The sequence below is a fragment of the Pipistrellus hanaki genome, assembly GCF_964339955.1.
Source record: "Pipistrellus hanaki genome assembly, chromosome: 1".
NCBI classification, from domain to species: domain Eukaryota; kingdom Metazoa; phylum Chordata; class Mammalia; order Chiroptera; family Vespertilionidae; genus Pipistrellus; species Pipistrellus hanaki.
In genome coordinates, this window is record NC_140503.1 from 64,324,631 (window position 1) to 64,349,437 (window position 24,807).

Below are 24,807 nucleotides of genomic sequence, written 5' to 3' on the forward strand. Positions count from 1 at the left end.
AAACTTCCGGCCAGAATCAGGCCTCCTTAGTTACAAAACTCAGCAAGGCTTGTTTCTGAATGAACGAATAATTTTTATACTTATCCATCTAATAGACAGCAGGTGTATAGATGTGTGTAACTGCCTTGCATGTATGCTTAGTACTATGTATTCAGCAAATGGTCTATCTATCTATATATACATACATTTATATGTAGTTATACATTTACATAAAGGTATATGTTTACCATTTGCAAACAGACATATGCATATACAGTGTGATTCTGGAAGAGTGTCATTATTTAATAGTTATTAAACATCCACATACCCTTCTTTATATATGCTGTAACTGAGGACTTGATTCTTTCTATCACCCCATTTTTTCTGGTCTCAGTATCAAGGATAGTTGATCTTCTCTTAAGCAATTTTCTTTTTTCCTTCTTTTTTTTGCCTTGCATGTGTCAGGAATTGTTTTAGGTAAGTCTTTTCCTTTGAACTTGACCGCTAGAAATTCTGGAGACAAGTTTTCTACCTACTTGTAGCAAGTGGTATTGGACTCCATGGGGTGCATTTTTAGAAAACGACTTTCATTCCTGACTCCATTCTATAGACCTTATTTTTCACTGTACGTTTTCATACTTCTTTTGTAGCTTATGTACATAAGCTATCTTGAATACGCATTCACTGGGACAAGATGTCATATAAATATAAAGAAATGTATGAGTGAAGTTGCAGAAGGAGGCTCTAGTTATGGCGTGTGACAGTGATAATGCTGTTATCAGGGCAGTCCAGCAGTGATTACAGGGAGTCAGATCTCAGCCCTGTCATGGTTATCTCTGCTATTTACTAGTTGTGTAATGGAAGGCATAGTATTCTCTAACCCTTAATTTTCTCATTTTTAAAATAGTGGCCTCCTGGTGTTTGGGAGAGATGGGTTAAATGAGGCAATGCATAGCAAGCACTTAGCAAAACGCACTCAATGAACACTCGCTATCCTTATCATCACTTGGAAGCAGTGGTTGGCCACCATTCCCGGCCAGGTCTGCTGTCACAAAGTTCTCTCCACCCCTCCCCACCTGTCTCCCTCCCCCCACATCTCCTACACCTACAGAGGCCAGGCAGCTGTCTCCCACCAGATCAGATATTCATCAGGGCCCCAGAGCTCACCTCCACACCGCCACCTCTTGCACGGCACAGTGCACGGCACAGTGCACGGCACAGTGCACGGCACAGTGCACGGCACAGTGCACGGCACAGTGCACGGCACAGTGCACGGCACAGTGCACGGCACAGTGCACGTATCTCCAGCCCAGTCTTGCACATTGCTACCAAGAAGACACCCAAAGGCGCAAGTCCACAAAAGCCTTACCCAGCCCGGCTCTGAGCTCTGATATAAACAAAAAAGGACTCGTGTGCATGCATGAGCCTAACCAGTGGTCAGGGACAACAGGGGGATGGGGGCATGCGTGGGGAGGGGTTTGGGATGGGAATAGGGGAAATGAGGACAAATATGTGATACCTTAATCAATAAATAAAAATTTTTAAGAGGCCTGGGAAAGCATAAGAGGCGCCCAGGAGCCATGCTGAAATACAGAATGACAAGGGGCCTGGGGGGACGAAGGACAGGGTGAGGAGGATGGAGGGAGGGAGGGTGTTCCCGAGAGCCGCTGAGTGAAACTGGTGCCCTTGGGAGCACACCTGCTGTCCAGCCGCGGGTTTGGGGGGGGGGGGGGAATCCAAGGCACCGGGCGCCTCCCCAGCCCTCCTGCTCCCCCGGACCGCACCGTCGGGCTGGGAGAGGGAGAGGGCTACGAGAGGGAGAGGGCTGGGGCCAGAGGCGAGGACGGGGAAAGGTGCTGGCCTCTGGGCACTACCCGGTGCTGGGGGCAGGGATCGGCAAAGAGCCGCAGCCGCCGCACAGCTCCTACGGCGATAGCATCAGTGGGCGTGCCCGCGGTGCCGGCAGGGAGCGCGCGGCGGAGGCAGGAGGAGGGCGCGCGCACAAAGTTTGTGCGGCGGCGGGTGCGCGGCGGGCGGCTCGCCGGCTCCGGAGCGGCGGGTGGGCGGCCCGAGGGCGGGGAGGCCCGGGGCGAGGGCCGCGCTGGCGGCGGCGGCGGCCGTGCCGAGGCGATGCGCCCCGCCGAGCCCGTCCCGCCGCGCTAGGTGAGCCGTCCGCACGCGCGGCCGCGGCCATGGGCACCCTGGGCAAGGCGCGAGAGGCTCCGCGGTGAGTAGCGGCCCAGGCCCTCGGGGGCGCCAGGGTCCTTCATCGGGGCGGGGGCCGGGGTGCGGGCAGCCTCCGGAGGCCTCTCTGGGGGGGGTGGGGAGGAAGAGACTGTGGGGCGGACGACACGGGAGTCTTCTCTAGGGGAAGTTGCCGGCGACTCATGGGGACGGCAGGCTGAGGTCTCGGCTCATGTCAGGGGAGATGCGCGCAGCGGAGACCAACGCAGGGGACGGTCGCGCCGGGAGCGTCCAGCTCCGCGCGTGGGGAAATGGGGAAGGGAGCTGGGTCGTGCGGCCGGAGTTCGCCTGGCGAGCTCCGGGGTTGCAGGGACCGGCCTCCTCCCCCCGCTCCTCGCTGCCCGGCACCTGGGACTCCCACTCGCGGACTTTCCCGGACGCCCGCACCTGCTGGGGCTCCGGGCTCCGGGCTCCGGGGCGCCACCTGGTGGTCTCTGCCGGCCCTGCGGGTCTCGGGAGGGCCCAGGAAGGCCGGCAGGGCTTGCAGGGAACAAGCAGAGGTCAGGGAACCATGGAACCTGGGGGAAAATCTGTATTCCCCACTGCCTGTATTCCCCTCCACCCTACTGTGACTCCGGAGAGATGTTTCAGGGGGCCCTTGGGGTGCAGAATATGAAGAGTGACCGTTAGTGAAAAAGCTCTTGTGAGGAGAAAGAGGCCTGGAAGTGCCAGGTACTTTTGAGTTTGTCCCCCCAAAATCCTGGAATGGGACAATTGCCTGGACAGGGGCCTGGTCAGCATAGGGCTGGGCACAGTGTGCACTCCCCACATCTGTCCACATGGACTCTGGGTGATGTGCCGGCCATGCCCAGCTGCACAGGCATGCCCAAAGATGCGGGAAGCTTTGCCCTGCTGGACTGTCTAGCTAAGGGTCCTTGGTCTTTTATGCACCCGCCCTGTGTCCCCGAGGGTCCGACACCGTACCTTGCACTAGATGGAGGCGAAGGGCCTCAGTACTTTAAATTGAGCCTTTTGGGGAAGGGAAGGGAGGAATCCTCACTAGAAGCCAATAGAAGCCACCTTGCACGGCAAAGAAAGCCGTGGAAGTTGCCATACAAAGTTGAACCTTATATTGTGACCTCCACTGAGGCCACCTGTGCCTGGAGAGGATTTCATTTGAACCATTTCTGAGTGTTGACAGTGTCCTTCAGCTACCTTCACCCAGCCTTAGCCAATATTGGCCTCAGAAACCACCTTAAGTTAATTTGTTTCTCTCAGGGATTTTTTTTGTTTGTTTGTTTTGTGTTCTTTTTAATTCACAAGGGAATGGCGACTATCCTTGAAAGATAAGCCTCTGAAGATTAGGTCTATTTGTTCCATGGGTTACAACACCTTCAAGACCTGACTATAGAGAAGTCTTTTATTAATCCTATGTGCAGCCATTTCACCGGAAGAGACAGTTTTGAAGGTTTGTCACAAAGTAGCCAGTCAAGAGGCTGCACAGAAGAGCTGAGTTCCCCAGGTCATGGTTCAGATAACCCTTCTCCCTAGACCTCTCAGGTCACAATTTGGTTTCTAGCAGCTCTTTTCCTCCCTGGTTTCTCCTGCCCCCGGGCCCTCAAATCTCTCTGGGCTCCATAGTTCCCAGGTTGCATTTTTCACACACACACACACACACACACACACACACACCAAAACTCCCTTCACGTTTTCTCTTTCTACTTGAATCTACCCCAGTCCTTTTTAGTTCCGGTAAAAGCATCTCACCTTGTGAAACAAAGTGGTTTCTGTTACTGCTGACATGAGGAACCATCGCTAGAGTTAGAACCAGGGCAGTTTTCAGGGTCCTCAATGATCATTGCTACCACCTGAGAGAGAAAGTGGCATTTTCCTCGTATCCACCAGCTGAGAGACCGAGGGAGACACCTCCCGGCCCCCCGAGGGGAGAGCCGTGTGTGGAAGCCCAGCCTCTGCTTGCAGGGGCCCCTTCTCCAGGGGTCAGAGAGAGGCACTGGCAGGCCTAAGAGAAAAAGAGGCTGTACTGAGAAGGACTTTATTGTTCTCTTTCCCAGCTCCGCCTCCGGTGGAGATCTTCATGGTAAAAAGGCAGCCGCTAAGGCAGAAAGCTGACTAATCCCAACAGCTGTCAACCAGCCCCGGGTTTGGAGACTGTCAGTGCCTCCTGGAAGGGCAAGGCGTCCCGGTGGGCACAGGAGGCCTGCCTTCTGCCTGTCTCCGCGCTGGTGGCCTGTCCCATCGCCCTCCTGATCCTGGACCCCCACACATCCAGTGAAGGGCTCGGAGATGACCATGGAGGCCCAGGCAGCCTCTGGTCTGAGGACTGCCCCGGGGAACAGGCAGGAGGAGGGGCCCAGATCCAGCCTTTACATGATCAGCTGTGATGTCAGAGGATGTTACTTTTGTCTTATGGTTGAATTGACCTTCCAGCCTCTCTCGCTCATTCTGATAGAGTGAAAAGTGCGTAGTTCCAGGCACAGTAAATCTCGATTAAGCAAATAGAGCCAGAGAGGTGCCCTGTACAAACCCCAGATCTAGCACAGAGGAGTTGTACTTGAGCAAGTCATTTAGCCTCTTTCAGACGCAGTTTCAGCATCATGAAATGGGGATGATGTCTCTCTGGGATATACGCTTTAAAGACCATGCAGATCCCCAGCCCAGTGCCTGCAGGGTCATAGGTTCCCAACCCATGGTGGTCATTTTCAGGGACTGATCTGCTCCTGGGGCTATCTTAGACCCAGGGTAAAAATCAGTAATGGCCAGAGATCCTGTAACACCACCTTTCAGAAATCCCTGCCTCTGGTCAGTAGATTCCTAATAGCCAATGGCTGGTTCGGTTTCGCAGTTTCCCTGGGTCCACCCTCGGTGGGAACAGAGCTCAGCAACCGCTGCCAGCCCAGCACCCTGCAGTGGTTGTGAAATGCAGGGTGCTCCCTCCACAGGTCTGGCTGTGTCCTGAGGGGCCCCACCGTTCAGCAGTCTTCCTTCACAGGCTGTGTATGCCCCAGTGTTTTCATTTTGGTTTCAGTACTCTTTTAGCCTCTCCTGGGTGGGATTTCTTGTCAGAGAAACTCTCCCCAACACTCCAGCTGTAGCTGGCTCCCCCTTCTCTGAGCACATCACTGCCCTTCCCCTCCCACTCACAGGGCACTGAGGATGGACAGAGCGCTCTTTCCTTGGTCTCGGTATGATTCTCCAACGAGAGTTGTGCAGTGAAGAACTTAGAGATAGATGACCGTTAGACAGCATCAGCTAGCATGTAGTCAGTATGATTTCCAGTTCACAGAGAGCCCTCACTGTCCTACTGCCTTCTCTGACCCATCACCATGTCTTACCCATGGAATAAGCACTTTCTGATTGATGGGTGCCCTCCTGTGTTCAGCAAAGCACAGAGGGAGTAGCTAATGTTATGGGTCTGAGGCATGTTTCTTTTTCCTTTGCTTCTTGCCTCCTCTGTGTAAATTGAGAAATAAGCAGGCCCAGTGGGGAGGGAAGAGTTAACGATATGCTCAAAGAAGTTACAAGTAACAAGACCCATCACTATTGAGCCTTCAGAGATGATGGACATGTGCCTGTGTGTGTGTTTATGTTTTTTAATGGAAGGGAAAACAAAATGCTCAATTAACCTTCACGTATCATGTTGCAAGCAACGTGACTTATACTGCGAGGTCATGAATAAAGGAAAAGCTAGGTGGGAGTGGGCAGAGGTGACCTGTAGGCACTCCTAAGCCTTTCCGTATCCAGGTGTGCTCTTTTGGATTCAGTTCTGGCATGAAGCTCTCATGAGCTCTGCCCCTCCACACCTCCTCCTCCCCCAACAGGTAAGGACCCAAGTACAGGCTTAATGGAATGGTATTTAATGATAAAAATGACTCATAATGATTAACTGTATTGTCAATCATGAAAGACAGAATCTTAAACCCCACCAACATTTGTGAGAAAGGCAGGACTAGCTTAAAATCTAAATACCACCATCTTCCCCCTCCCCCCTCCTTGCCCCCCTGCACACGGTCCTCAGTCTTTGACACACACACACCCCCCCCCACACACACAAAGTCCTTAAAGATGTTTTTGAGGCCATCTGAGTTTCTACAGGGTGTTGCTCACGATGAATGAATTTAGCCAAAGATGAGGTCTTCTGAAACTCAATTCTGAAGACGCAAGCCAGTGGCTTCGAGGCTGAAATGGAAAAGCATTTCTAGGACCGGAGGACAGCCAAAGCAGCCCTGCCCCTGCCCCTGCCCCTGCCTCTGCCTCTGCCTCTGCCTCTGCCTCTGCCTCTCCCCTCAGGCAAAGGAGACAGCAGGCCGAAGCAGTCCCAACCCCCAGAGGACCAGCCCTACTTGCAGCCCTGAAATCTCACCTTGTTGTTTGCTTGGGAGATGTCTCTTTAACAGCCAACCAGTCCGTTGGGTGCATTTGCCAAGTGGGAGGGGTGTATCTTCTATCAGCCCAACTCCCAGAATTAATTGTCTTATCTCCAGTCCTTCCCTCTCTAATCTGCCTTCAGAGTGTGGAGCTGCCCCGGTCTCCTTCCCCCCTGGCCGCTCCGCTTGCGCTCACTGCCTCCTCTCTTCCCCCAGGAAACCTTCCCATGGCTGCAGAGCTGCCCCGAAAGCAAAACTAGAGGCGAAGCCAGCCAGCAGCCCCTTCCCCTCCCATCCCAGCCTGGCCCAGATCACCCAGTTCCGGATGATGGTGTCTCTGGGACATTTGTCCAAAGGAGCCAGCCTGGACGATCTCATCGACAGCTGCATTCAGTCGTTTGGTGAGTGGCCCACATGCATGAAAATCACTATCCTACTTTCTGCGTCCTTAACAAGTGCTTTATAGAATAGCAACCTAGACTGCATTTTGGCTTTAAAAATAGCTTTTTGAGCCTTTGAAATGCTGGAGAGGGTGCGCGGTGCCTGCGGCACATGACTGTGTGGGTGTAACAGGTCGTGATGAGAGGTGTGATTTAAAGTGAGAAAAGTTACCGAGGAGACTTTACATTTTTCTTCGGATGGAGGTGTTTTTTTTTTTTGTTGTTGTTTTTTTTGCGCGGGGGCGGGGGGGGGGGAGGGGGGGATTATACGATGCTGTTGTGCTCCTGGTGCTTTGACTTTTTGCCCTTGTGTTCTTGGGGCGCCCAAAAACCAGGTTCTGTGAGCAGACTCTATTATCAAACAGAAATGTGAAAGTTTTTGAATCATTTGGACAAAAAAGTCTTAATAATTCCCTTTACAACCTGAACGGTACTTACAGAGGACTGGGTAGGGATAGGGTAAAGTTGGAATTTCTGTGACTGGGAGATACTGATTAATAAGCATTGCCATTGGGGGTCAAAGATCTGAGCAGCATGCAGACTCACGCCGGCAGTGAATTACCTAAACTCGGTCCTCCATCATCACCTCATCACCGTGAAGGATGCACCCCTCAGGGCAGCTGACAAGCAGCTATCTGCAAAGATGCCCTATTTTTAAAAAATTGTATAATCAGTCTTTCCCTTGGTTGTTATTTGTGAAATAGTGATGGAAGAGTACTAAGTATTTTCTCCCTTCAAAAAAAGGAATGATTAAAATTGATGGAAAAGTCATAGATTTCCCCTTTGCCCCCCCCCCCCCCATCCCTCCTTTTGAGCCCCTCATCTCCCATCATGCAGCAGAGGAGTGAGCCCTAGTGGCTCAGCTCAGAGGCGCCTGCCCAGCCGGCTCCAGGAGCCGAGCCACCGGGGAGGTGCTCCTGTCCCAGGTCGCACGGCATGCAGAAGCGCTGGAACTCAGAGCTGGGACTCCTGGCTGGACTTGTTCAGTGCTTGGCCAGACCTTAATTCTAGAATTGGGAAAGGCTTGACACCTCAGGAACACTCACTTCGTGCGCTTTATTACAACACTGAGAAGAATAGTTTTGATGATTTCAACACTGTTTAAAGCAGTTGTGCTCAAATGTTAGTGCAGAATCGCATGGAGGATATAATGCATTTACTCCACCTGCAAAGTTTCTGCTCCAATGGGCCGGGGGTGCGGTCCGAGAATTTACATTTCTCACAAGTGGCCAGGCGGCGATGCCGATGGATGCAGCTGATCCAAACAGACCGCTTTGCTTTTTAACCAGGAAAAGAGGGAGGGTTTTTATTGTTTGTTGGACCTTAACTTTAATTGAGTTTCTATTTATCTACATGTTAATTTTTCAGTGGGGAATGAAGTCGGGGGCAGAATGAATGGTTTCCTATTTCAAATGAACCTCCGTGGGAAATACACGGGCAGGGAGAGGCGCTGGGACACGGGGAGAGGCGCTGGGACACAGGGAGAGGCGCTAGGACACAGCGGAGCCTGGGGGAAGCGCGGCTGTGACAAGCTGTTCTGTCACCCCGTTTCCAGTCTAACACGCCACAGAGCTCCTCACTCGGGCCTGGCAGTCGGTGTCCTGGTCGTTAGCAGGGCACTATGACTATTTCCTGCACGAAGATGTTTATGCTCTTTCCATCTCACTGTTGATGAGAAAACGGCGACCAGCAATGTATTTAGTACTTATCACGCTTTCTTCCTCCCATGTCCGTCACGCCGCTGCTGGCTGAGTATTAGCCTTCCAATAATCATGACATCAACCTGAAAAATACGTGACTGGTTCTGCAGTCCTTCCCTGAGAAAACCAAGCCCAGCCCACACCCCTCAGCAAATAGTAGATTATTTCCTAGACTATGTTGAACTGAAGGATGTACCTTAAAATCCCAAAGCTGTAACAATCCCATGGAGCCTGAGAGTCTTCGGCAATTGACCGAGAAGCATGGAAGTCCCTGATTGCCTGTGACGCTGTGCTGGGCAGTGCACCCAGAGAATGGCAGGGACTGCACACCTGTCCCATTCCTAGAGCTTAGAGCACCTGAGATGTGCCCTGTTCAGGGAAAAAAAAAGAAAATGATACAAAACCCAGGGCAGTCATAAGCGAAGTGCAGGGAGAATAAATCCTTTATGCCATGTAGAGTTTGAGTCAGTTCACCTCCAGGGTGAGGGCCTAGATTCGGGAGGACAGCCAGTGTTTGTTCAAACCCCTCTTGGGGCCGTGGGAATGTTTCAGGAGGGCAGGAAGGTGAAGATCTCAGGGCTTCTCGTATTATACTCTGCGGAGTTTCCTGCCACAGAATTTACATGAAAGGGGAAAAGAAGAAAAGACACCGAATGTCTGGAGAGAATGGGAGACAGCACGTAGCCTGTGATTTTTGAGTGGTTGGTAGTCAGTTGACGTGTCTAGGGGGGGGAGGGAGTGCGATTGAGCCGCAGAGGTAAGTCGGGGGGTGGGGATGGGCAGCAGCAGCAGAACTATGTCCTTGGGCTCCTACCTGTCAGCCTCCTCAGAGGCGATGGGAGAAGGGTGCAGAGTGAGGTTAATGTTTCTCTCGAACCTGATCTCACTGGTTATTTCTCAGCCTTGGGTAGAAAAGTTGTCCTATGGTAGTGGTTGGCAAACTCATTAGTCAATAGAGCCAAATATCAACAGTACAACCATTGAAATTTCTTTTGAGACGCAAATTTTTTAAACTTAAACTATATAGGTAGGTACATTGTTATTAACTTAATCAGGGCACGTGGTATTTTGTGGAAGAGCCACACTCAAGGGGCCACATGTGGCTCACGAGCCGCAGATTGCTGACCATTGTCCTATAGATTAAAGTCATCTAGTTTAGCTTTGTGTTAATGAGTTTAGATGCCATCACAGTTTAATATTCATGAAAGAAATGGGAGGAAATAGTACTGGAGGATTAGGGAAAACTGTTCTTATTTTATGGTAATCTCTCACTTCAGACCTTGATATTGGCCACTTCTTCCAATGTGGAAAAAAAAAATTGTTTTGAACATCAAGACTGTAATTAGTTCATGTATGTTCTACTGCTTTCCCAGCCTCACTTGCATGCAGTTTGCTTTGAGGGGGGTTGAATTGGCTAGAGTTGTGCTGTCCAATATGGTGGCCACTAGCCCCACATGGTTGTTTACATAGATATTTCCATTAATTAAAATTATATCAGATATGAAATTTAGTTCCTATTTCAAATGCTTAACAGCCACAAGTGGTAGCTGCCCCCGGACAGAGTAATAGAAAGATTCCCATCATCGCAGGAATTCTGTGGGGCATACTGGACAGGGTAGATGACCTACTTGGAAAGGAAAAGCAACAAATTTTCTGGAAACTGAGGGATTTGCTTTTTTCTAGCATCTCTAGGTAATAGTCTGAGTACTCCCTGAGGCCTCGTGTGCATTTGGCAGTCTTTACTGATGGCCCTCTCTTGAGTAATATTGGCCACTAGTTACCACCCACACTGTTCTCAGAGGAAGGACTTACTACAGTGCTTTTAAGAATGGGTGATCAGCCGAAACCGGTTTGGCTCAATGGATAGAGCATCGGCTTGGGGACTGAAGGGACCCGGGTTCGATTCCGGTCAAGGGCATGTACCTTGGTTGTGGGCATATCCCCAGTGGGGGGTGTGCAAGAGGCAGCTGATCGATGACTCTCTCTCTCATCGATGTTTCTAGCTCTCTATCTCTCTCCCTTCCTCTCTGTACAAAAAAATATATAATATATTTAAAAAAAAAAAAAAAAAAAGAATGGGTGATCAGCCCTGGCCTGTTTGGCTCAGTAGGTAGGGGATTGGCTCGTGGACTGATGGGTCCTGGGTTTGATTCCAGTCAAGGGCATGTATCTCATCTGTGAGTGCAGGAGACAACCAATCAATGTGTCTCTCACATCGATGTTTCTCTGTCTATCTCTCCCCCTCCCTCCCAGTCTCTCTAAAAATCAATGGGAAAATATCCTCTGCATGAGGAATAAATAAATAGTTAAAAACAAAAAAGAAAGGGATGACCAGCACCCACAAAGTAAGTGTCCTCTTGCAGGCCTCGGGCAAGCCTTCCCGTGTCACATACAAGGTTACAGATTTGGGACTAGAAACTCAGAACCTTGAGCAGTTCATTGCTTTACCATGAAGCAACCACCCCCGCCTTCTGTTTCAATCAGAGATCACGCTTTACCTTCTCAGCCTGTTATGGGGAGTGAAGTCACTCTTCAGCTGAGCACAATGAGGCAAATCATCACAACCTGGTACATTGATGTCAGACGCGAGTGAGTCACACCCTCTGTTCCAGAGGTAGAAAAGACTGACAAAATCATCTGGGCTTTTTAAAACGTTTTCACTTCGTAGGAGGGCTGCCAGCATTGGAGACTGAGTGGAAGGCTTCAGACGTCCAAATTCCCAAAGCTCTTCTCTTGTCCTCTTGTGAGTACAAGACAACTCTGACAGCATCAGCAAGAAGGCGGCAAACACATGCCAGAAAGGGACCCTCCAGAGGCAGCTCTGCTGCTCTCCGCTTGGACGTGGGAGGAAGCTGCAGGTCTTTGTCTTACCTGTCAGCGTGTGGGGAAACGCAGCCTGGCCTCGTATCTTATATTCAGAACTAAGAGGCCCGATGCACAAATTTCATGCAAGGGTAGGCCTTCGCAGCCCCGGCCACCTCCTGAGCAGCCCTGGCTGCCTCGGCCAGCCCCCCAACCCCGGCTTTTTCCAGAAGGTCATCCGGATGGTTATTCCGCGGATAGGCCATTTAGTCGATTTGCACATTATGCTTTTATATTATAGATGATTATAGATGTTGATTTTTTTTTCTTGGAGTCCCACATGTATTGATTTCTTTTAAACTCAAAACAACTCTGAAATAGGCAGGTCAGCTCTTATTGTCTCCATTGGACAAATGAGAAAGTTAATTGAGCCTCATGCCCCCAATCTGAGGAGAAAACATGCTACTCAGGTGCTCCTTCCTCTGCCCCAGCAGCCCCTGGGCCCTGAGCTGAGGCAGGCGCAGGTCCCTCTCCTAGAACAGGCTTCCTCTGCTCAGGGGAAGCCCACAGGCCACACAGGGCCTGCCTGTCCTGGTCCCTCATCCTCCCCCAGGATGGAAATTAAACTCCATGAAATACAAGAACTTTATATTTGGATCTCATCTTCATAACAGGTGTCTGCCTGAAATGTTCTCTTGAACAAAGTGTTAATTGATTAAAATTACCAGGTGTTTTATATTAATGCTATCCAAAGACCGCCCAAATAGAAATATCCCAAAACTTCAGGTATATATCCCACACCATGGAGCAGCTGGATGTTAAGGGTAAAACACTACACCTGTTTTTAAAGTTAGAGCCAAAGAAGGCAAACACTCACTTGGAACCAAACACTCCATGGCAAAGGGAGGGGTAGGAATCCCTCACCACTCTGCCACTTAAGAGTCTGCACCAAAGCGAGGTGCCCCTGGCAGCAGGAGCACCAGACCAGAAGCCCGGGACTGACTGTGAGAGCCAAGGGCACCCGGACCCACGAATGGGCAACTCCAGGCTACAACGCCAGGTGTGAGAGCAGCGAGGGGCTCACGCCTGGGCCACTGTTGATGACATTGGGAAGACCACAGAGAAGACCACAGCAGACCAGTAGCATCCTCAGTGGAACCCCCAGTTGCTGGAAGTCCTGGCCACAGGTTTCACATGTAGAGGATGGTCCTCCGGGCACTCCCTTCCTAAGGCTTCCAGGCGTCAGAGCAGCTCGCAGGCATGGCTGTCCTTTTTTAAAGTCATGGACTGACTTAATTAGCATTCTGTGATCAAGACGCTGTTTATTCCAAGGAGCCTCTTTGCTGCATGTTTAACAGGCTGGCAACAGCCCGTGCCCTGGGCTGGCAGGTCTGCCTCTCACGGGTGTGAGATGAGGAAATGGGAAACACCTTTTACGCTCTCATCTGTGCTCTCCTGTAGGGTATTTATTGCCAACCTCCCACAGTAGGAGAGGACAGCAGCAGTCATAAAAATGCCTGTGCATGGGGTTGACAGTGTCTCGGGAATTCTGAGCACTGTAGGTCAGTAAGTCCATCCAGAGAGATGAGATTGACTGCTGAGAGAAAGAGAAGGCCGACAGATAGGTCTAGATCAGTAGGCAAACTGTGGGTCAAGAGCCACATGCGGCTAGCAAGCTGCAATTTGCCACTCTGTTGACTAATGAGTTTGCCACCCCTGACCTAGACTCTTGATTCCAATAATTACAGGCTGTTGTATCTTGTGATTAAGCCTCTATCCCAGTGGTCAGCAAACTCATTAGTCAACAGAGTGGCAAACAGCAGCTTGCGAGCCGCAGTTTGCCGACCACTGGTCTAGACTGATAGTGGTTGGCTCTGTAAGCGGCTGAGCCTTTACCTGAATTGGTGCCATGAATTTTTTTTTTCCCTCTTTCAATTGATAGAAAATGGAAGCTCAGGGACATTGGGGAACCTGTGGGTTGTGGCCCAGCTCATTAGTGAGAGGGCCCCTGAGATGTGAACTCGGCCATTTATGTCCCGGACCCACGTTCTTCCCTCCCATTCTACCAGAGGTTCTCCGCCCTTACCATGAGCGGGCATCGGGGAGGGGGTTCATCTCTCAGGTTCCTGCGGGCCCATCCAGGGGTTCCCACTCAGTCGGCCGTCACTGTGCTGCTGATGAAGGTGACACGTGAACCGATGGCATGCTTGCTTCTTGGACACCCCAGGTCAGTGGTCGGCAAACTGCTGCTCTCGAGCCACACGTGGCTTATGAGCTGCAGTTTGCTGACCACTGCCCCAGAGCCTCCTGCATTTCTATTCCTTCTGTATGACAGAAATTCCCTTCAGAACCTCCAGCCTGTTCCTCTTTGGCCATGGAAATAAGGAGGATGCAGGTGTCTGTTATCACTGTGGTTTGGTCCTTCCTCTTCTGCATTTTCACCTTTACATTTACTGTGGTTCTATAGGGCCTTGCTCCCTGTCCCCCTCGGGTCAGAGGCCAAAAGTAGTAGCTTAGCTGGTTGAGGAGTAGGGACGGGAGAGGTGCTTTCTATGAGAACTCCAAAAGTACCACTTTTCCAGCAGATTTTTTAAGGCCATAGGTTGACGTGAGAGTTATTAAAGTTCATGATGGAAACACGTTAGCAAATAGTGTGAAAGCAAAAGCCATGTGCTCAGTGATTGACGGAAGCAGCAGTGGTTGGGCAGTGAGACCTGGGAAAGGTCCTCCGAAGTGGAAGCCACCCCCAGATCCACCTCCTCAGGGTAGGACCTGCCTGCCCGTGCCTGGAGCAGTTACAGCTGCTGGGCCTGGGGACCTGTTCTGCACATGGTTGGGGTCATCCTAGAGTGGTTGGGAAGGAAACATCCGGGAAAGAGAAGAGTGTAAGCTGGGCCAACTGCAGGGGCACACCCCGTGCAGGCATGCAGGCTCCCACGCTTCGTTAAATACTGTAACCAGCCTTGAAAGACTTAACCTGCAAGAGCAGATTGCCAAATTTTCAGAAATTTTGCAAGTCCATTGTTAAACACGGCCATCATTAAAAATTAAATTGTAGCCTGGACAGTATGCTTCAGTGGTTGAGCATCAGCCCATGAACCAGGATTTCATGGTTCCATTCCCAATCAGAGCGCATGCCTGGGTTGTGGGCTCGATCCCCTGTAGGGGGGTGTGCAGGGCAACCAATAGATGATTCTTTTTCATCGCTGTTTCTATCTCTCTCCCTCACTCTTTCTCTCTCTAAAATCAAATTTAAAACATTAAATTGTATAAACCTACAAGATAAATTCTCAAAACTCATCATTGCCTAATATATTACCACATTTTACTGTCATCTATGCTCTTGAGGTTGTCTGTTGTTCCCATGTGGTAGGAATGCTAATAGTGGTGAGCAATAGTATGCACAGCTCTTCCCAGCTCCATGTTCAGTGAAGTCGTGCTAGTAGCTTGACATTGTCTGTGCTGGGAGTATTTACCCCATGGAAATGGACAAGCACTGCTAAGGAGGGCTTCTTCTTTTGCCCCACCCCTGGAGAGGCCAGTGTTGAGCACCACTTTGCCCAGCTACAAGGGTGCTTACATTGCAAAGTTCTGAGGTGAGAAGGCAAGCTACAACTGGACATTGAATTTTGTATAACCTAATTAGAAGGTAATATTTGCCATTGTTTTTGCTCCTTTTATCTAGTATCTTATAAAACAAAGAAACATTATACCTTAAAGAAAAGGAAAGCAAATATCAGTGAAATTGAAAACTTTTCTTAAAGAAGTGACAGTGGAACTTAAAAATTAAAGCTGAGATTCTCATTCTGGAGTCAAAGTTACCACTCTGTAGGGTTTTCTTGTTTTGTTTTGATTTTGTTTTTATTTTACATTTACCTCCTCTAAAAATTTCTCATGGTTTAACTATCCCTTATTTTTGACCAACCAACCCTCAATTTTGTGAATTTCTATTCTTCATGTCTCACACGCTGTCTCTATTTGTTTCTGATTCCATCTGTTTAATCATTTGCGTTCATTTCATGCTACATGGTAACAGGGTGTATATATAACCAAGCTTTTGTTGAGTGTGTTTTCATAAGTTTGTTTGCTAACTATATCTCCAGTTTTGCAAACTATCTGTTCATATCCTTTGCCTATTTATCACATTATTATTAGATGGTTGCAAAAGCTTTCTACAAAAAGAAAAAAAAAAGCTTTTAACTCTTTGAATACCACATGCTTCAGGAATTTTTTTCCCTCTCATCCATTTTTACATTGGGGATTTTAATGTACAGAAATTTTACATTTTTATGTAGTTAAATTTTCCATTTTTTCTGTTTTATTTTATTAACTTGAAAAAAAAATCCCTATTCCAAAGATTTGGTGAATATTCCATTATGGTTTTCATCAAGGTTTTATTAAATCCATTCTGTGATATACAGTAATTCTATAATCCCCTGTGTGGATGGTCAATAGAAGTTTGTCAGCAAGTGTTTGCTGGAGAAAAAGAAGCCTTCAGCTTTGTTTCTGAGATTATCACTGGCTTACCACCAGAGTGCTTAGACAGTCACTCTGCAGCACAGAGCCTCCGTTTCCTCTCCCTGTGGTTCTGCTGAAATGATTTCTGAGACCGAAAATATCTGGGAGAAGTTGTAATGAGGTCTTAAGCGTGAATTTGAAGAAAGTCCTATAGGAATTTTTATATTTGAAGAAAGTACTTTTTTCCTATTTGCAGAGCCAATATCCTTAGGGCAGAGACTTAGAAAACCAACCAAATTTAAACCCATTATTTCTAAATTATTAATACACACTGAATCTATATTGTTATTACATAAAATTTTTATTATGATAACATGTACACAACATGAAATTGACCACTTAAATACATTTCTAAAACATTATTTTAGTAATAGTTAACCCTTGAGTATTTACTATGGACAACACACGTTTCATATTAGCATATGTTATATGCATATTCTTATTTAATTCCCACTCTTTTGTAAGTTTATGTATTTACAAAAACCTAATTGCAACTCTGCTCTTATATTTATTTTTTTATTTTACTTTTTAAGTTTTTATTTATTAACTAGAGGCCCAGTACACGAAATTCATTCGAAAGTAGGTCTTCCTTCCCCTGCTGCCAGCACCAGCTTCCCTCTGGCACCTGGGACCTGGCCTTCCCGAAGGTCGTCTAATCTAATTAGCATATTACACTTTTATTATTATAGATTGGTTTGAGAGAGAGACACACACATTTATCTTTTTTCCACTTATCTATGCATTAACTTTGAAAATTATTCCTGCTCACTTTAGAAAAATTAGAAAATACAGACTAGGAAAAAAAAGGAAATGGCAGTCATCTATTCTGCCACCAAGAGCAAGATAAGCAGTGTCAACATTGTTGGGAAAACCTTCCTAGATTCCCTTCTGTGCATGTTGATATGTACTGTAATCACGTGAGCTCTTTTATGGTAAACTCACTGCAATTAACTCCACTTTCCATAATTCACATTTTAAACAATTAACACTCTTAAAATCGTCAGTTTTTATAAATAGATGTGCTAGCACAGAAAGTTGCTTATTCTATCCTAAAATTGATTTTTAAAATAATTCTACCTTAATCCTTTCAAATGTGGGACATAAAAGTGACAGTTGCTTGGCAACTAAAATGATTCTAATGAGGAATTAAAAACATTGCTAGAAGTGTAATTACTCATTTCTTTCTTTTCAAGGCCAAATGCTAAATATGATAACCAGGTGACTATAGTTATAATAAATGAAGAAAACAAAAAAGTATTGCTATTAAAATTCTAGGTGTGGGCTTTTTTTTTTTTTTTTTTTTTTACTGTATGAGGGAAGTTAGATGGGTTTTGTGGAAGAGAAGCTTTGTTTTCAGAAACAATGAAAAAATCTTGTGTCCCCTAACTTTCTAAGTAGCAGCTGCAAAAGATCGGAAACGTGAGGTTGTTACAGTTTGGTCCATCTGTGATTCTTGTGCAGAGTAGAAGAGATGGCGGCCAGTGGTGTGATGGAGACCACGTTGCCCATTGTCTTTTTCCAGAGAGTGGTGAAGGGCCCTGGAGAGATTGCCAAGGTTCTTACCAAAATCTTCAGGCAGGAGATGCTGCCAGAATGGAGCTTGGGTTGGAGGGACACGGGCGATGAACTGAAATGGACAGAAGGAGTGGTGACGGGAGGCGCTATTCCTGCCAGTTTTGTAGTGAAGGAGAGAACGAACGGGGTAACCAGAGGTGTGAGGTAGTCAGTGATGAAGTCACCGGGGAATCTGGGGGGTGGAGGAGCAAAGGTAAACATTCCTGGCATCCTTTCACTGACCTCTCTGAATTGCTGTCCAGGACTTGTATTGTTTTTTTTAATCTTGTGAACAGCCCCGTTTAAGGGGACTACCAGGGTATTTAGGGAGCCAAGTAATGCCCTGCATTATCATTCATGAGTCTATCTTGTTAGAATATAATTACAGCCTTAAATATGATGAGCAATTAATCATTTTGGTTAATTACACATTCACTTATTGAATGCCAAATGCATTTTCCTGCTTCCTTTTCCTCTTCCTCCCCAGTTTGTTGGCATCATGATACCTCTGATTTTTTTTCTTTCTCAAGATTTCTTTGGCTCTTTGGAGTCTATTGTGATTCCATAAACATTTTAGGATCATTTGTTCTAGTTCTATTGAAATTGAAAATGCCATTGGTATTATTATAGAGATCACATTGCTTGGGGTATTATGGACATTATTAATTCATTCTATCCATCAGCATGGTATATTCCTCCCCTTATTTGTGTCTTCAATTTCTTTAGAATACAGATCTTGTATTTCCTTAGGTAAATGTATTTTTAGGTATATTATTCTTTTTAATACAATTAAAAATGAGGTTGTTTTCTTCATTTCTCTTTCTGATAGTTTATTTGTATATAGAAATTTAACAGATTTCTGAGTATTAATTTTATATCCTGCCACTTTACTGAATTCATTTATTAATTCTAATAGTTTTTGGTAGAATCCTTCAGATTTCCTGTATAGTATCATGTCTTCTGCAAATAGTGACAATTCTACTTCTTCCTTTCTAATTTAGATACCTTTTATTCCATTTTTTTTGTGTCTATTCCAGTACTATCTATACTAATAAAAGGGTAATATGCTCATTAGAACAGATAGACCAGACGTCTTCTTCCAGACATCCTTCCAAACAAAGCCACAGTGGCGGGGCTGAGGCAGAGGCGGTTAGAGGCAATCAGGCCAGCAGGGGAGAGCAGTTAGAGGTGATCAGGCTGGAAGTGGAGAGCCATTAGGGGAGCTCAGGCAGGCAGGGGAGCAGTTAGGGGCATCAGGCAGGCAGGCAGAGTGGTTAGGGGCAATTAGGCAAGCAGGCAGAGTGGTGAAGGGCAATCAGGCACGCAGGCAGAGGCAGGAGTGATTATGCAGGCAGGTATGTGGTTAGGAGCCAGTGGTCCCAGATTGTGAATAGGATCCCAGATTGGAGAGGGTGCAGACCAGACTGAGGGATGCCTCCTTACAACCCATGCATGAATTTCATGCATCGGGCCTCTCGTGTTAAGTAAGAGTGATGAGAGTGGCATCCTTGTCTTGCTTCTGATCTTAGAAAAGCAGTTTTCAGCTTTTCACTGTTGAATATGTTAGCTGTGAATTTGTCACATAAGGCCTTTATTATATTGAGATATGTCCTTCTGTACTCACTTTGTAGAGAGTTGTTGTTTTTTAATCAGAAATGGGTATTGAATTTTAGTACTTTTTCTGCATCTAATTTTAGAACCATGTGATTTTTATCCTTCATTTTGTTTGTGTGGTATATCATTTGATTTGTGGATATTGAGCCACCTTTGCACCTCTGGATCAGGTATATGATGTGTTGAAGTCAGTGTGCTAAGATTTTGCAAAGGATTTTTGCCTCTATGTTCATCAGGGATTAGTCTGTAATTTTCTTTCAGTTGCAGTGTCTTTGTCTGATTCTGATATCAGAGTAATGCTAGCATTGTAGAATGAGTTTGGAATCTTTCCCTACTCTTCAATTATTTTGTAATAGTTTGAGAAGGATAGGTATTAATTCTTCTTCGAATGTTTGGTGGACAAATCAGATGGTTTGTAAAGCCATCTGGTGCTGGACTTTTGTTTGTTGGAAGTTTTTAATTACTGATACAATTTCATATCTAATCTGTCCAGATTTTTTTTTTCCTAATTCAGTTTTGGAAGATAATGTCTCTCAGAATTTATCCATTTTTTTTCTAGGTTGTCCAATTTGTTAGCATACTATTTTCTTATAATCATTTGTGTTTCTGCCATGGCAGTTGTCACTCCTCTTCTTTCATCTCTGATTTTATTTATTTGGGCCCTCTTTTTGTTCTTGATAAGTCTGAGAATTTATTGACTTCGTTTATCTTTTCAAAGAACTAGCTTTAGTCTTATTAATATGCATTTTCTATTGGTTTTGTTTAGTCACTATTTAATTTATTTCTGCTTGATCTTTATTATTTCCTTTGTTTGGGCTTTTTAGTTTTTCTTTTTCTGGTTCCTTTAGATATAAGTTTAGATCATTTATTTTTTATTTATTTCTTCATTGCTGTGAATTTCCCTATTAGAACTGCTTTTGCTATGTGCCCAAAATTTTAGAATTTGTGTTTTTATTTTCATTTGTTTCAAGATTTTTTATTTCCTCCTGATTTCTTCATTAACCCGTTGATTATTTAGTAGCTTTTTGTTTACCCTCTATTTATATTTTTCCGTTTTTTTTCTTGTAATTGATTCTAGTTACATACCATTGTTATTATAGAAAATGCTCCATAGGATTTCAATCTTCTTAAATTTCCTGAGGCTTGATTTTTTGCCAAACTTGGACTATGTCTACTTCTGATTTTTGGGGAAATGTTATAGAGCAATCTATTAACTCTACCTGGTATAATGTGTTATTTAAGGCCACTCTTTCCTTGTTTATTTTCTGCCCAGATGTTCTATCCAATGATAAAGTAGGGTATTAAAGCCCCTTACTATTATTGTATCCATCTCTTCCTTTATGTCTGTTAATATTTGCTTTGTGTGTTTTAGTGTTCCTATTGGGTGTGTAGATGTTTACAAGTGTTATATCCTCTTTAATCTCTTCATCATTATATTAGAGGCCCGGTGCATGAAATATAATGGGTTCCTCAGCCCGGTCTGTGCCCTCTCACAGACCAGGGGGATGTCTGATTGCTGCAGAGGCAGGAGAGACTCCCACCACCGTAGCTGCGCTTGCCAGCCATGAGCCTGGCTTCTGGTTGAATGGTGCTCCCCCTGTGGGAGCACACTGACCACTAGGGGGCAGCTCCTGCGGTGAGCATCTGCCCCCTTGTGGTCAGTACACATCATAGTGACCGGTTGTTCTGGTCGTTCTGGTTATTCCACCGTTAACAGTCGCTTAGGCTTTTATTATATAGATAAGTCCCTTCTTTTCTCTTGTTACAGTTTTTGTTTTAAATTCTACTTTGTCTGATATAAGAATTGCTATTTCTGCTTTCTTTTTGTTTCCTGTGCATGAAATATATTTTTTTATTACTGTTCTTAACCTGTGTTAACGTGTTAAGTCTTGACAGTGTTAAGCATAAAAGTGTTAGTCTGAGTTATTTACTTCCAAAAGGACAGATATGAAATATAAGTGGATTCAAATTTCAGCAAGAAACTGCAGCTTCCCATTTATAAAAGTATTCAGGATCAAAACAAAAACTTTCAGTCTGGTCATAATGGAATATTGGGTGTTGTTATTATGTTCCTGCTATAAACAACGATAAAAATGGACAACATATGTGAAGCAACTATTTTCAACTATTGGAATGTGGATAAAATGAAAAGCCATATCTTGGCTTTTGCCTGGAGGCACTGTACAAATTTTGGTACAGGGAGCTAGGCCCTGGAGAGCAGCATCTTGCTTGGCAGAGGAAACAGAGTTTGTGTTCAGAGCTTCAGGGATTGCTGGAATTTGTGGAATAGGATACTGGAGAGAAGGGATCTCCTTTAGTCTTTGGCCAAATACTAAACTGTGTATGAATATGCTAAGACTCCATGACACCAATTAGTCACTGGAGGTCTGTGAGTCAGAGGAAGCCTCATAAGTATCATATCACAGTTCCAACCAATAGGATGGAGAGATATAACACCTTGTGCATTCAGTTAGGATCTGAGAAAGACTGCAACCTAGGAGTTGAGTTACTCTAGCCCTAGAGTAAGAGCTACCCCTGACCCACACTAGCAAAGCCTAAACCCAGACCTTGATAGTACCAATGTAAGGCTCAAGCAAATTAAATGTCTCAACATTGTATGCACCATGCCCAGCATGTAATGGAAAATTACAATACAGATAGAAGCAGGAAATAAGAAGAAAATAAGTTCATAGAAATGAACTCAGAGTTAGCACAAATGTTGGAGTTAGTCCATAAGGAATTTAAAACAGCTTTTTGTAAATATGTTGAAAGACTTAAAGTAGGGTGAACAGATGGGTAGCCTCAACAGAGAAATAGAAACAATTACAAAATGGAAATTCTAGAAGTGAAAAATAAAATACACCAAACGGAAAAATTCGCTTGTTGGGCTTCATACTTCATTGAACTCTGGCGGGGGGGGGGGGGGGGGGGGGGGGGGAAGATCATTGAATTTGAAGACAACTCAATAATTCGAAAAAACGGAAAACAACACTAGAGTTTCAGGTGATACAACTGGAGCTTATATGGAAATGAAAGGACCTAGAATAGCCAAGACAATCTTTTTATGTTTTTTAATACTGCAGAGGTCTTTCCCCCCTGCACTTACATTGCCATGACTTCATAGGGAGTGGGTTCCCGCAGCTCAGCCTCCCTTCCATTGGCTCACACAATCATTTCTGCTTGTCATCTACCTGCTTCTCTGGGTGGAGCAGGCTGATGCTTCAGTGGAACCCAAGTCCCTTTCTCTTTTGGCTTCCTTCCTTTTCTGATCATTTTCCTTCACGCATTTCAGGGAGCTGTCTTGGCTCTTAAGAGTGCCTAATATGCTCAATACATCCATTAATTCTGTTGGCAAGACTCTTGCCCTTAACTTGCTTGTTCACAGTAATGCCCACTGCATGCTGGGTGACACTGTAGACTCTTCCAGTTTTGCCATGGTAACATTTGTGGGGCACTCCTTTTTGAACCGCTATCATTCTCTTAATGTCCACATTATCACCTTTCTTGTAGTTGCATATGTATGTGGGCAAAGGAACAATTCCATGTTTTCTGGAAGGCCTAGAGAACATAGCCCTTTGCGTTATGTCATTTTGGCGAATTACTGGAAGATGGCGGTTCGGGCCAAAAGGCCAAAACAATCTTGAAAAAGAAGAATGAAGTTGGAAAATTGACAATACCTGATGTCAAAATTTACTATAGAACTGTAATAACTTAGACCATATAAGTATAGACAAATATATCAGTGGAACAGAATAATGAGTTCAGAAATAAATCCACATATATGGGCAATTAATCTTCAACAAAGACACCAAAGTAAGCATGGAAAAAGGAATGTCTCTTCAACAAATGGTGATGGAACAACTGCTACCCATGAAAAATAAATGACTGTGAACTGTATTTCACACCATAACTCAAAAAATAATTTGAAATGAATCAGAGAGCTAAATATAAAGTTAAAGTAATAAGGCTTTTGAAAAGTAAATAGAATGTTTTTGTAAACTTTGGGTAGGTAATTTTATACAGGATGCAAAGGATTTACCATAAATAATTTCTGCTCGTCAAAAGAGCCATTAAAGAAATGAATGACCAAGTTACAGAATGGGAGAAAATACTTGGTAACACAACTCTTTGACAGGAATACATATATATAAACTCCTGTGACCCAATAATAATTTAAAAAAAAAACAATTAAAATGGACAAAAACACACACATCACAAAGGAAGATACATAAATCCAAATAGACACATAAAAAATCCTCATCATCATTAGTCACTGAAAAATGTGAATTAGAATCACAATGAGATACCACTGTTACAGCCACTGAAAAGGCTAAAATTAAAATATAACACCAAGTGTTGGTGAGGATGTGGAGCATCTGAAACTCTTAAGCATTACTGATAGGGCTGTAAAATGATATAATCACTTTGGAAAACTGCTTAGCAATTTCTTATAAAGTAAAATATTCACCTACCCTGTAGCCTATCAATTCCACTACTAGGGCTTCATGGAAGAGGAAGGAAAACATATGTCTGCAATATGACTTGTACCAGAATGTCCATAAGAGCTTTAACCATAAAAATCTAAAACTGGAACAACCCTAGATCACTTGACAGCAAAAGAATAAACAGTGTTATTATTCAACAGAATACCAATATATCCATGAAAAGGAATGAACCGCTGATACAGTTAACACTGCTTCATCTAAAAAAAAACATTTTGCTTCATGAAAGAGGCATTGTGAACACACAAAAATACATACTGTATGATTTCAGTGATATGAAGTGCTAAAACAGGTAAAACTAATCTGTTGTTTTGCGTGTGTGTTTTTAATACTGGCTTTATGGTTGGAGGAATTGACTGGGAATATTAAGAAATTTACTGGGTCATAGAAATATGCTAGATCTTAAAAAGGGTTTGATAGAGAAAGTTATTTTTAAAAAGGAAACAAACACCGAAACAGCCTATCAGAAACAACAAAATAGTTCCTTCTTTAGGAACTTTAAGTGAAGAAAAATCTTATCACAATTCATGCCCATGAGGTCGAGCTTGCTAGAAGGCAGCAGCAGGTGGCAAGTGGTGATGACTGACTTCTGCTTCAGCCGGGTTACTCTGCGGGGCCCCTCTGTGATGGTGTGTGATCAAACATTCGAGGGCCACAATCTGAGGGCAAATTTCTAGTAATGCAGAAACTAGAGACCCCTTCTGATGACTCACTCAGCAGGGCTGGGAGATAAACCCCCCCTTATTTAATCAGGTGACCTGCTGCTAATGAAGTACTCTTTGACAACCCCAAGAACTAAAGAGGTACCCTAACCGGTTTGGCTCAGTGGATGGAGCGTAAACCTGCTGACTCAATGGTCCTGGGTTCAATTCCGGTCAAGGGCATATGCCTTGGTAGCAAGTACATCCCCAGTAGGGTGGGGGGGGGGGGTACAAGAGGCAGCTGGTTGGTGTTTCTCTCTCATCGATGTTTCTAGCTCTCCCTCTCCCTTCCTCTCTGTAAAAAAATCAGTAAAAATATGAAGAGGTGAAATGGCAAATTCCTTGAAGGAGGGGTTCATTGAAATGTGCCAAGAACCCTCACGTTGTAATCATCCTTTTGAGCCTGTTGCAATTGTTTTCCCAGAGAG

The 24,807-nt window shown here is 45.3% G+C and overlaps 1 protein-coding gene across 1 annotated transcript in view; it reads left to right on the forward strand.

The window, feature by feature from the left end:
* The first annotated feature begins 1,990 nt into the window (after positions 1–1,990).
* The window catches only part of RASGRP1 (RAS guanyl releasing protein 1), a 75,429-nt gene continuing 52,612 nt past the window's right edge, over positions 1,991–24,807 (forward strand). The window contains exons 1-2 of the mRNA XM_084891246.1: positions 1,991–2,206; positions 6,765–6,949. Of these exons, the coding sequence (XP_084747372.1) occupies positions 2,172–2,206; positions 6,765–6,949 (220 nt within the window). The 5' untranslated portion in view covers positions 1,991–2,171. The remainder of the gene's footprint in view (positions 2,207–6,764; positions 6,950–24,807) is intronic.